Source organism: Paramormyrops kingsleyae, chromosome 4 (assembly GCF_048594095.1).
Source record: "Paramormyrops kingsleyae isolate MSU_618 chromosome 4, PKINGS_0.4, whole genome shotgun sequence".
Classification (NCBI taxonomy): Eukaryota; Metazoa; Chordata; class Actinopteri; order Osteoglossiformes; family Mormyridae; genus Paramormyrops; species Paramormyrops kingsleyae.
In genome coordinates this window covers 41,230,942-41,244,508 of record NC_132800.1, presented here as the reverse complement: position 1 = coordinate 41,244,508, position 13,567 = coordinate 41,230,942, and the positions used below count along the sequence as shown (strand labels likewise).

General features: G+C 40.3%; 1 protein-coding gene across 1 annotated transcript in view; it reads right to left on the bottom strand.

Annotated features, from left to right (window-relative positions):
* The window catches only part of dnajc1 (DnaJ (Hsp40) homolog, subfamily C, member 1), a 31,400-nt gene extending 18,606 nt beyond the window's left edge, over positions 1-12,794 (bottom strand). The window contains exon 1 of the mRNA XM_023841221.2: positions 11,831-12,794. Within this exon, the coding sequence (XP_023696989.1) occupies positions 11,831-11,983 (153 nt within the window). The 5' untranslated portion in view covers positions 11,984-12,794. The remainder of the gene's footprint in view (positions 1-11,830) is intronic.
* Positions 12,795-13,567: the final 773 nt, after the last annotated feature.

Genomic DNA, 13,567 nt, shown 5'->3' with positions numbered 1-13,567 from the left:
GGATATACCAAGAGAAAAAGCAAGATGGACAGACAGAAAGGACACGTCCATCTCTGATGCCTAGATTCACCTACAGATATACATAAATAGACAGGGGAAAACAATAGAGACAAGAGCCAACATCACCAATGACACGACTAAACCTAAAAACCAAAGATACGCATGAACTTTAACATTAACAAACACTTAACAGGTCAGAGATACGGCAGAAAATTCTGTGAGGCCACCGGCAACCCAGGCTGACCGGCCCGAGTTACGGCGGCAGTCTGTCACCACGGGGTCTCAGATGGACTGGGGCAAAGCAGCGTCCCGACGCCCAGCCCCCCCGGCCCCTTGGCATAAGGCTGGGATTACCACTCACAAAAAAGCAGGTCTTAGTCTCCCGGGGGGAGGGCTGCGGGGGACTCAAGCCTCTATATTCTCTAAAATGGTGCATTATCCCCAAGTTAAAAATTGGAAACTCAATACTCCCACCAGGCTGTATCTGACAGTCGAAGCGTTTAAAAAAAAAAAAAAAAAAAAAAAAAAAAAAAAAAAAAAAAAAAAACACTAGAGGTGAACGGTTTTATTTTAAGGGTCCGCGTCTTGTTCTTAAGCGTGCCATAAATAAAGGAAATTCACAGTGAGGAATAATACTCTGCTCAGATTTGGGTGCACAAAGACAAGTGAGGAGGACACCTGCTCCAATCACAGCTGCTATTGGTCTTTTTAAAAAGCACGATACAAGGAAAACACACCCCAAGCAGCCAGTGTACAGTTATCTTACGCAATCACCACAGGAAGAAAAAAATTGTGTACAACACACACTATATATATATATATATATATATATATATATATATATATATATATATATATATATATATATATATATATATATATATATATATATATATATATATATATATATATATATATATATATATATATGATAAAAATGATCACATTCACAGTACAATATATTTTATTGCTGAAGTATTCACTGCAAACATACACAGTTATATTTTGCTATAAGAGTAAAAGTTAAAATTAGCTTAATCTGAAAGTGAACAGTATACAAAACTGTACATATTTTCCCACATAAAAAATATCCGGCACATTCTCCAACTTAAAAATTAAAATCCTACAGAGCTACTGCAGTCCCATTTCTGCTTTTACAGAAATTTATTTAGTCCAAATACAGGCATTTTACCGAAGATATACTCCCCTCTGTAGATGTCCATGCATACCCGAAACCTTTGTTTAAATACACCCATTTAGTTTACATCTGTACCACGACGACAGGCTAGAATATGAAGCCCGCGCCTCATAGCACAAAAACGTCCTTGAGAGGCTGGGCTGTATCTGTATGATATAAAAAATAAATCCTGCCATCTTTACAAATCCCCCACGGTTGTTATTTCGCTCTCCCCGGGATCCAAAGAGCCTTGAAGTTTTAGTTTTGTTTCTCAACACAAAGCCAGGTTGTGAAACATGAAGAGTCTGGCCACGTTGGGGCGAAACATTCCTGAACTTTTACCGCACACAACAGCGGCAATTTATGATTATGAAAAGAGAAGTACTTCTCTTTCACAGACGATGCTCTCCGAGGATACCATTTTAAAAATCCTGTTGCACCTAATTAATGACCTTCTACTGAGCAGAGGGAGGAGGGTATGTGTCTCTCTAGCAGTTTCTATACAAATTCAATAGCTTTTAGAATGCACCCACAAAAAAAAAGACATAAGCTAACAACATTCTCAGTAAATTTTCTACAAGACGTCCTTCAGTGTTGCACTAAATATGAAAGTGAGGACCCGATAAGGCATCCCCGCACATGTGCAAGCACAAAACCAAATGAGGGAAGAGAATAATGCAAAACAACTCAGTTTTATACGAGCTTGGAGAACATTGCCTCAGGTTCACATCCTGTTATTCAAGCACAGGTTACGTACTAGTCCAATTTCCTCTCCTCTAATCACCACCATACGCACCTGCGCCATGTGGTTACAGACTACCGCTTCTCTCAGAATGATCACCGAGATCAGCGTCATATGACGCTCTGATCGTACTTCACCTCAAGTGGCTGCGACGCTGCTCAAGGATAAACTGTAAGACACAATAAGCCATCCCCCTCTCGGCACCTACAGAGGAATATTCCGGTCAAGTCTGTTGCGGTTCCTACCTATGGTGACTCTTATTAAATAGCAGACATATAAAACGATGTCCCTCATTCCGCAGCCCCACCTGGACACATGAGGCCACACACACAGTGTACAGAGAGGCCAAATTCAGTTAAACAAAGGTCCACAAACAAACCTAGTTTCTAGAGCACTGTGGCATTTGATCACATTGTTGTTAAGTACAATAATAAAAAAAAAATAATAAAAAAACCTTCTTTGTAAATTTCAAAAAGCTTTGTATTCCTATTCAAAGCACACCCTGAAATAGGCAGCTACTCGGAGATGAGGAGAAAAACAATGTCAACGGTACCGATGTCACCATTAAGAGAGTGTGTGACAATAACTTAGATCTGGAGTTTCACTGCACTGAAGTAATATCATTCACATCAAGTACGCAGCTCTCACTCTTTCACATATGGTACTGTCAGGTAACAGAATGCACATGGCTATTAAATAATTTAAAATTATTTCAAAACTTTTAAAACGGCATGTCATATGCCATTATCTCAAAACATATCCATCTCCTAATGCATATCCTAGTGAAGGTCACAGGGTAAACACTTATTTAGTCATCATTCAATGTACTATTTAAACGTTAGAAAAGCAGCACTGATATTTGCCCCCTAATAGAAACATCTTTACATACAGAATTAATGGCACCGAAACAAAACACTTTCCTGTAACCTGTATCTGGGATGAAGTAACTGCATAGGCCTACATTGTAATTACAAAATAGCAGTAAGCAAAAGTTTTGTTCTAAATCAACAGTACACGTGGAAACTATGTGTAGGACAATATTAGACTATTTCTATTTTACCAGAGAGGATAGTTACATTATTTCACTATTAATCGCGCGATCATTGACAAATTCCATATGTATATTGGAGAAAAAAAACACAGGTTACTTGACCTGTATCCGATACAGTGTGCTTTAAAAACGTCTCCTAATGCACGGCGTGAAAACAGCCACACATATAAGAGCACAAATTGTTTTCACTGATTTTCAAAAGGTTACATAAAAATGAATACGATATGGTTAAAATCACAAATGGAGAATAGGCCTAGGTCTACAAGTGAACATTAGCAAAACGTATGCGAATACGGAAGAAGTGTAGGTCACTCCAGATTGTGAATTTAATAATAGCAGTCTGTTTGTTAGAAATGTTTTGTGAAACACAAATTGCATTACCGGAAATATTTACTGCAAATTTGTAAAGCAGCGGCGTTTGGATTCACTGCCCAAATTCTGGCTATATCCTCGGCTTGGTGGTTACAATCTCAGAGCAGCACCAATGCATCAGTCAAACCACAATTTATTCGCAAAATAGCGACAGACACGCCACAAGCACGTTGAGTCTGTTTCCAATACAATAAAAAAGAAAAACGGGCTTTATAAACCGCTGATTTTTTTTCAAGGGCGTTTAAATGCCGTTAATACGGCGAGTTGCTTTTCCCACTACGAAAGGGAAAGGGAGCGGCAGCGAGGCGAAAAGAGAAAACCTAAAGGGAACATTACACAGGCCTGCAAACAAAGCTTACAGTCATATTCAAAATATCACTTAGGAGAACCGCATCTTTAAATGTGTATTATTGTATTATTTATGCAAACATTAAGTATGAAATGTATAGAAACATAACCGCGTAGACTACAGCATACACTCGTTAATTTACGTTTAAAGTGGATAATTAAATGTATATTTAAACGAAAATACTTGCAGTCAGAAGGGCCGTAGATATGGTAAAACGGCTCTAAAATAACGTCACGCGTTCTGAAAAGGTTTTATTACACTTTGTGGATAAACGAATTACATCATAGCTTCTGGGTTTAAAAGCGATGATAATTTACTGCAAGTTACTGGGAAGCGCGCTGATTCATACCGTAAACAGATGCTGGAGGAGCGCACGAGCTTAGGCGGAGGCATTAACAATAATGTTTCAGAACAAAAACGGGCCGCGTCGCTGTAGCGCAGACCTGTGTTTTTCCTGCAGCGTGTCCATTATTTTTATTCATTCACGTCAAATACTTCAGACGTTTATCTGCGTCGTTTTGCTAAACGCGCATCTTTGGCCAATTAATAGCAGTCATTTGGGCGTTAGGAAAACGCTAAATAAAGTTATGTGAATTATTAATCTAAATCCGAATATAATAAAAATCAGTCCCTTCAGTTCTATATCCACAACCAGCAACAATGTACGACCAATCAGGGAAACAGAATACAGACATTAAATATAGGGCCTTTTTCTTTTATATCAAAATCAAATCGTATAATCTAAATAAACGTCTGAAAGTGTGCCCACTAAAATTCACCATCATGTAGGCTATGTAAATAATAAGGGCAAATACCAAAACTACTACTCATGAACAATAAATCATTATCGTCATAATTGTTATTTTATAGACAGTAGTCAATTCAAAAGGTACTGCAAGGCTAAAGCTCCACCTAGAGGGAACACCGACACCCTGGGACGTCAGTGGGTATAAATCAGATTTTTTGAATCATATGAAATGCCTGACGTTCCCGTCGTGCAGTCCACCCCCATTCTTTGTTCCTCTTCATTCACTTTGCTCAATAGGGCCTAAAAGCTGGCTCCCTTCCCCTACACTCCATTACGCGGCATTCACCCCACGCCACTCCCTCCACACCACTGCCATCTAGTGGCTACCTGGCGGTCACCACTCCACGTTGCAACATAACGCGTCCGACCGTTTATTATTGCACAATTTAAAATCGACAATGACAATTACACGTACTACTTACACTTACCATGATGGGGGAACACAAACACAATTGTCTAATTAAACAGTTCTATGTATGTAAAAGAGTAAAATAAAAAGAACGCAATTCAATTACGTGTGCAAATGGTGCTTCTTAAAGAACAAGAAAGAATTAGATTGACATAATGAGCACATAATGGATAAAAATGCATCACAAGGATTTTTTTCCTTTATAATTCTTGATTACGGCAAGCATAGAGTAATTCTCGTTCTTAGTTTATGGCATCTTCCATAAGCAAGTCCTCATGTTATGGCAGCAAGAGTACAGCGAACATCAAGTAATTCATGTTTCCGAACTGTTCAACAGCGTCTATGACAAACTGCCTGAAAGCAACTGCTACTAGTGATGCACAGGGATGAGACGGCACTGAGGCCTTTAAAAGGCTGAGCACCTCCGCTGATTAGACAGCAGGGACAAACAAATTTGAGAGTGGAAAGCGGGGGGAGCGTGGCTCCGTGGGGGAGGTTTGGGTTTTATGCGCAGGGCCAATCTCATACTAGATTTTGGCTTGTTACTGGTGAATAACCAGTGACATCCATACATACCTTAAATAATTGCAATGTAGTCAGTCTGGAGGATAATAAATATTTTTAAAATGGTCCTTGTGAAAGGGGATAGAAGTAATTTGTCAAACTATAGGCCAATCAGTCTAACTTGTATAACTGGTAAAGTTATGGAGGCTATAATCAAAGAGAAAATGGTAGGATTACCTGGACTCAACATTTTGAGGGATAGCCAGCATGGATTTAGGAGAGGTAGATCCTGTTTAACAAATCTGTTGCAAGTTTTTTGAGGAAGCTACTCAGGAAGTTGATGATAAGAAGGCCTATGATGTCATCTACTTAGATTTCCAAAAGGCTTTTGATGTTGTCCCCCACAAGAGGCTCTCACTTAAACTCAAAGCGACAGGTATTTTAGGAACTGTAGCGACCTGGATTGATAACTGGTTAACGGATGGGAAGCAGCGAGTAGTTATGAGGCTCAATGTCACAGTGGGCCTGCATTCATAGTGGGGTACCGCAGGGTTCAATTTTAGGACCACTATTGTTCCTAATTTACATAAATGATATAGACACCAATATATACAGTAAACTGGTGAAATTTGCAGATGACACCAAGGTGGGTGGTGTAGCAGATACTGAACTAGCGGCTCAGCAGCTACAGCGGGATCTTAATTTAATTAGTGACTGGGCTGACACCTGGCAGAAGAAATTTAACATAGACAAATGTAAGGTACTCCATGTAGGGAGCAGAAATATAAAGTACAGGTATTTTATGGGACATACTGAAATATAGGTAGCTGATTATGAGAAAGACCTTGGTGTGTATGTTGATGCTTCCATGTCTCATTCTCGCCAGTGCGGGGAAGCAATAAAAAAGGCCAATAGGATGTTGGGGTATATCTCCAGGTGTGTGGAGTTCAAGTCAAGGAAGGTAATGCTGAGATTATACAATTCCTTGGTGAGACCTCACCTAGAATATTGTGTGCAGGTTTGGTCACCATATCTTAAAAAGGACATAGCGGCCTTAGAAAAGGTGCAGCGTAGGGCCACAAGAATGATTCCTGGTCTTAGAGGAATGTCATACGTGGAAAGGTTAGTTGAGCTAAATCTGTTCAGCCTCAAGCAAAGGAGACTGAGGGGGGACATGATCCAGGTCTATAAGATTCTAACAGGTTTGGATGCTGTTCAACCGAATAGTTACTTCAGCATTAGTTCAAATACAAGAACTCGTGGCCATAGGTGGAAATTAGCGGGAGAACATTTCAAACTGGATTTAAGGAAGCACTTCTTTACACAGCGTGTAGTCAGAGTATGGAATAGTCTTCCTGATAACGTAGTGCAAGCTGAATCCTTGGGATCCTTTAAATCAGAGCTAGATAAGATTTTAACAGCTCTGAGCTATTAGTTAAGTTCTCCCCAAGCGAGCTTGATGGGCCGAATGGCCTCCTCTCGTTTGTATAGTTCTTATGTTCTTATGAAACTACTCAGAGATGCATGTAGCACGCAAGCGGTCATTCAGGAAGTGATGCATTTACTTCCATCACTGAACTGGGAGAACCCCCCAGGACAGCAGTCGAACAGCGAGGTGCCAGACATAGGTAGAATAATATAAATTCTTAACAAGGCATTCATATTTAGTCAATTTTATCTGCTAATCTATTTATTGCACATGAAACGTACTGAGAAGTCTTGGTGGACGAATTAAGTTGATTGTACCTTAACAGGCAGAAACCAATAAACTGAAGAATTTACTGTTCATGCAGAAATATATTAATTTTTATTTAGATTTTATTTATTAGATGTATGCTGCACAAACATTGTACCTGATTACATCAGTCCAAGGACACAATTATCCTATGATTGGAAAAGTTTTAAAATTATCTCCACACAAACTTTCTTTTTTTTTTTTCTTTCCCAAGATTAGCCAATTATAGGCTAAAGGAGATCTACATGGCTGCTGAAAAACAACCTCCCGCAGAATAGAGCCAGGGCTTCTTCTTATGACTGGTTACCCTCCTATACAACAGCTGAGACCAAAAGAGGCAGAGTGCCTGTAGAAGGCAAATTCATACTGCCAGCTGGCTGCAACACAGGCGTGCTCTCTCTCTCTCTCACTCTCTCACACACACACACACACACACACTCTCTCTCTCTCACATACACACACAAAGCAGTGGTGCAGACCTGCCTCCCCTGAGACACTACTGGGTAGCATTGCACATGCACAGAAGACACACATCACATACTCGCTGCTCATTACTTATTACCTGAACGGATACCCTGACTAAGAGTAGCTTCCTAATCTCCAGCTTCCCCCCCACAAGTCCTCAGTTATGTGCCCCCACATACCATATTAGAAGTCTGTCTTTCTCATAAGAGCTCTTGCACAGTTTCTTTTTTTTAGGTGTTGTTTATTTTACACTCGTGTGAGCGGATTGCTCGTTAACAAATAAACAGCTTGGCCACAGGAGGAGGGCACGAGAGTGAGGCCACAGGAGGAGGGCACGAGAGTGAGGCCACAGGAGGAGGGCACGAGAGTGAGGCCACAGGAGGAGGGCACGAGAGTGAGGCCACAGGAGGAGGGCACGAGAGTGAGGCCACAGGAGGACGCCAGGAGAGTGAGGCCACAGGAGGACGCCAGGAGAGTGAGGCCACAGGAGGACGCCAGGAGAGTGAGGCCACAGGAGGACGCCAGGAGAGTGAGGCCACAGGAGGACGCCAGGAGAGTGAGGCCACAGGAGGACGCCAGGAGAGTGAGGCCACAGGAGGACGCCAGGAGAGTGAGGCCACAGGAGGACGCCAGGAGAGTGAGGCCCGTGGGCCTGTGGCTCTTGCTGGGTTGCCCCATGGGGGCAAGAGGTGGGGTGTAAAAACAGCACAGTCCTCCAAACCTCACTAATAAAGTCTTTAGTACTCGCTGAATGGAACAACAAAGAGTCTCGTAAAACTGGGGAGGTCAAGCAATTACCAGCATCAGGAATGGGGGGGGGGGTTTAACTCCTGAAAATATTATTGCGGCCACAAGGAAAATGAGACAGCGATAGCGGCTGGGACCAGAACGCAAGATTGCATCCCAGCAGTGGACTGTCAGCACGGTAGGTCAGGCGGCTTCCCCTCTCTGTCAGCGACAGGGACCCCAGCTGGCGGGAGATTAGTGGACTGCAGGCAGACTGACGGCCGGCTTTATGCAAAGGGGCGATCGTGAAAGGACAGGCGCATGTCCAGGTTCCGCAAAAATCGGAATGCAACAGTGTCGAATGCCTATGTTCTCCTCTAGTGCACCACTCAGTCAAAATGAAAAAAAACATGCCCATTTCTCAGACCCTAGGCACAAAATATTCCTAAATGACTTCCAAGGGTTCTTGTGGGTGACTGACACTGAGGTAATTCTATTCAGCACCAGACGACTTTCTATCTAACTAGAAAATTGTATTGTGTGCATTGAACAATAGGGTATGGAGGTTAACATTTTGCACTCTAATACCCAACTTGACACAAACTCCTCAGTGTTATAAAAACATGAAAAGACGACTACATAATGACTCACTGGGAATTTTATGAAACTGCCAACTTCCTGCCGTGTACATCAAGGCCAAGAACAAAAACAGAAATGCTAATTTAATTACCTGCAGATATTGAGTAATGCCGCAACAATAAGACATTTGTGGTGACCGGTAAATTAGTTAAATATTCATATATTGATAAATTACTGTGCATACGTTATACGATCATCATTCACAACAGCAAAACAATAGCAGAAAAAATGAGCATACCCTTTGTGGCTGACCAAAGGGGATGACACACAGCAAGAACAAGTCAATTATTTCAGAAATAACAAAAAAATTATTAAAGCATCTTACAGATCACAACAACATTTTCCAGTGCTGTCCCAACACAAGCTAATGAACAAGACAAAACTTTCACCAGGAAAAGTACTACTTAACCCTTACTTGTATTCAAAAACAAAAAGGCAGACATTTAACCTAATGACAATGTAAAAGGTACTAGCTCCAAAACTATGCATTATTTTTGCAGAAAAAAAAATTTGGATATTGCACCACGTGCATGCATCTTGGTTTTTTTTTCTACACACATACACACTTTCTAGCTGAGCTTACATAAGTGCTAAATACAAGAGATCTACATTATTTATGTTATCCATGGATAAACAATCTGAAAGATACTCTGAAAAACAGTATATAAAAATAAGTTAACTGCCGTTAACTACTCCAAAAACCTATTAGTAAAAATACTAGTCACCACATAATTATAGAATATATTGCATACAATCTAGATATTGTAGGGCTCACAATACCTTGCAAAGAAGCTTACATATATTCAAGCACACACAAGACTTAGCAATCCAAATTTTGCTAATTTGGGTAGGCCTGGCGAACTGATCTTCGTCTTAAAAGCACTATAATAATGCACTCTGAGAACAAGTTCTTTCTAAATTACTACTACATAAACATAAGGAGGGCCATCCATCTTGGCAGATCAAAGGTTAATAACCATGATGGCGCGTCATACCCGAAACGACGCAAATCCTCAGTGTTTATGTTATGTGACGGTACCATGTCGCCATGACAACAGAAAGAGGTGGGCTCCTCTGGAATACAGGCTTAGCACAACTAATCAAGAATTAAGAAAAAAAGCCTCTTTCTGGTGCCAGGACTAAAAGCACACAACAATTAGGACTATAAATATTTCCAAACTACGCTGGAAACAAAACAGAAGTGCATAAGTTCCATTTCTGAGAAAACATTCTTATTAACCAACCAGAGAGATGGCAATTTGATTATCTGGCATATTTGATTAAACAGAATTTCTCTTTACATAATTTGCAATTTGGTTATCTGATTATACTATGTGCCAGTTAAATAACTGAACATTAAGATGTAATCACCCACGTAAAGTATTTCTAAACAATCATGAACCATCCCCCAAACACCTCAAAGGGGTAAGGAAATTAAACACGAAAGTCACACATCTGGCCTATTTCACATGACAAGAGAAGGTTACCAGTGCCTCAGTATCACACACACAAAGTGCATGGATGTGCATTATTTTAGTCCAATTAGAAGCTCTCCCTCTCCAGCTGGGTGTAGACTCTCTGAATTCATTATCTTAGTAAACTTTGAACAAATGAGACACTGCAGACAGAGTGAATATGAAAGAATATGGCATAATGAGGACTTAATGACAATTCACAAGTGCAGTTTGGCCAGCAATTAACTCAGCCTAATGAAGTGTACATTTTAAACGAGTGTCATGCTAACAGGAATTAATACAGCTGTAGCGAAACACTAGGTTTATACATAAGTTATGACCTTCGAACAATCAGTAAATAAATGCAAATAATTCAAAATGGTCAATAAAAAAAAAGAAAAAAAATTGCAGAAAATTCATGCATTCTTTTACAATTTCTGTAGGTTCATATTTACACCAAAACCACATCTAGAACAATTAATGTTTTATAGCAGTAATCAGTTGTGCATATTAATAATTCTTCTGCACACCCTGAAAAGTTCAGACAATTTTCTTTTGGTAATGTGAGGAATTCCAGCGTCGTGATAAGGACTCTCTCACAGAGAAATTTCAATAAATTACACTACAAATTGTAAAGTAAATAGGAAGCAGTGCTATTGGACAGAATATTTACAGTTCATCACAGGGTATAAGGCTATAAGTACGTACATTTGCCTGACAAGAACTTTGAATGAATTTCACCAATATCAACTTTAAATTCTAAAATGTCAAGACGCGTGGCCTATTTCAATTTGCACGATACATGTAAATAATATTTCATATCTGTGCAGTTTCGTAAAGAAACGGACTTCAGTCAAAGGAAAACACACAACATGAACACGTTGCACAAAGCCAAGTGGGGTGCGAGAAAGAGGGAAATGGACACGTCAGTAGTTGCTGTGAACCAACCACAGGGCACTGGGTGCTGGCTAGGCCTCAGCCGGGATCTTTCCTCAACACTCAACCCACGGTCGAGGCTTCGCAACATGAGTCGACAGCCCATTGTCCGCCCTTGCCATATTTCATACGACAAGCCTGAAACCTACGGACTTGCCAACCTGAATAGCTACGTCTTCTCACACAAGACCACCTCCGGAGCAAGCGAAAATGAAACCAATAATTTGAGTGACATAATCTTCAATAAATCACACGTCACCCGAAACCAATATAACATATAAATAAAAAATACCCGGGCCGATTATAATGTTGCACCAAGCCATACTTCATTTGTTGTCAAATTATTTTTTTAGCAACATGAATCACCGTGCATTAGAGGAAGAGAAGCGAGCATTAAGACTGCGTAAATATGCCGTTTACATGACACCTCTTTAGGGAGTGATTAAGGAAAAGCTGCGCCTACCTGTTCAACAGATAAGAATTCATAAAAAGTCTGAGGAATTTCCTCCACTAAGTCATAGAGCTCCCAGTCGGCGTCCCAGGCAAGCGTACACGCCGGCAGTGTAACGAAAAGCAAGGCGGCGAGCACCACTGCTGGTGCCCAAAACGAAGCCATCCTCGCCCGTTTTGTCGCTTTTAACTTCGGCGCCAGTTTCCATCCACCAGTGGGTACGCACCAGGCGAATATTACAGTGCGAGGATTCTTTTTTTTAAGACTGAATGTTGGAAATCCGTCCCAGGCAAACGTGGCCACCGCTTCCCTGGTTTATCTTAAAGGAGACGCGCGCTTCTTCTCTTCCAGAGCTGCCGCGTCTCAGAGCTTCCCCTACCCGAGGCATCCTACGTCCACCCTGGGCTGCGCTGTGCGCCGTTATAGTGCTAATGTCTGCGTTTTTAACATGAAAAGAAAAATAACATACGAACGGCACGATGCCGTCCACTTTCATTCTCACCCAAAGGTAAAACAGAATAAGATCTTCAAGTTAGTATTCAAGAAATATTAATAGGCAATTACACCCAGGCTGCGTCCGCTCGCTAACGAATAGGTTATTTCGGTATTTTGAATTGCCTCATTTTAACTCCTACGTGAAATAAAACATATTTCAGCTGTAATTATAATTCGTATTTTCCTATTTTACGGATACAGTAATATAGACTAGCAATCACATTTAAGCGTGGGAGCATCCTTCACTACATAAACTATAATACTATTAATCGAAATATCAAGAAAAACACAATCGTAACGATATCAGTTTTAAAAATCCATGCATTATATATTTTATAATTTAGGACGCTCCGCATTTTATATAGGCTAACTTTAACCTGAAATATCTGGCAATGTACGGGTCACCTAAATAAAAGCAAAATAATTTCTCACGGCGTACGGTGTACATTACGAGTGAAGCAGCACAGCGGAAATGCGTCTTCTGGAAGACTGCTTGTTTAAAGAGTGCTGATTGGTCGGGGAGGATTCTCACTTCGTACTCGCCTTTTCTTCTAAATATTCCGAACATTGATGTGATCTGTACCCATTATAGTTCTCATGCTTTAAAGAGCAATCTGTTGTCCCTACTGTAAGAGAGTCGCCTGTGGGAAACACTTAAGTTACATCCTACATCTCGTTAACATTTAACAAATAGAGACTTCGTTTTTTTTCTGTATTCGGGTAGATAGAGCTGATGTTGCAGCTAATTTCTGGCAGCTATACATTCTTAAACTGCAAAGATATTGCATGCATGTGTGAATATAGGTTTGGTTGGACAACATACAGTCAAATACAGCATAGGTGTTTTTAGCTGGCTTAGCAATTAGAGTGTTACTATATAAATATAGATTTTATTACTAGCTCAATTTTGCTTGCTAGCCTTTTGTTTGCATTTTATGCAAAAATGTTTCATGTTTACTTTTAAGCTGATGAAAAATGGTGTGCACTCATTGAAAGGAAGTTAAGGACTGAGGAGGAAAAAAAATTAAATCTTATGTTCAGTGACAAGGTGATAAATAAGAGGACTCCACAGCCTGAATGCAAGGAAAATGGAGCATGGAGACAGAAGACTACCAGGCTTCCAAAATGATATGGCTACCGTATCAATTGAATTAGATGATAATTATCCAACTAAGGACGTTAGCCTGAAAATATATCACCACAATCATTGTTTTATTTTTCTTAATGCTTTGCACAATGCATTGGAATCACATA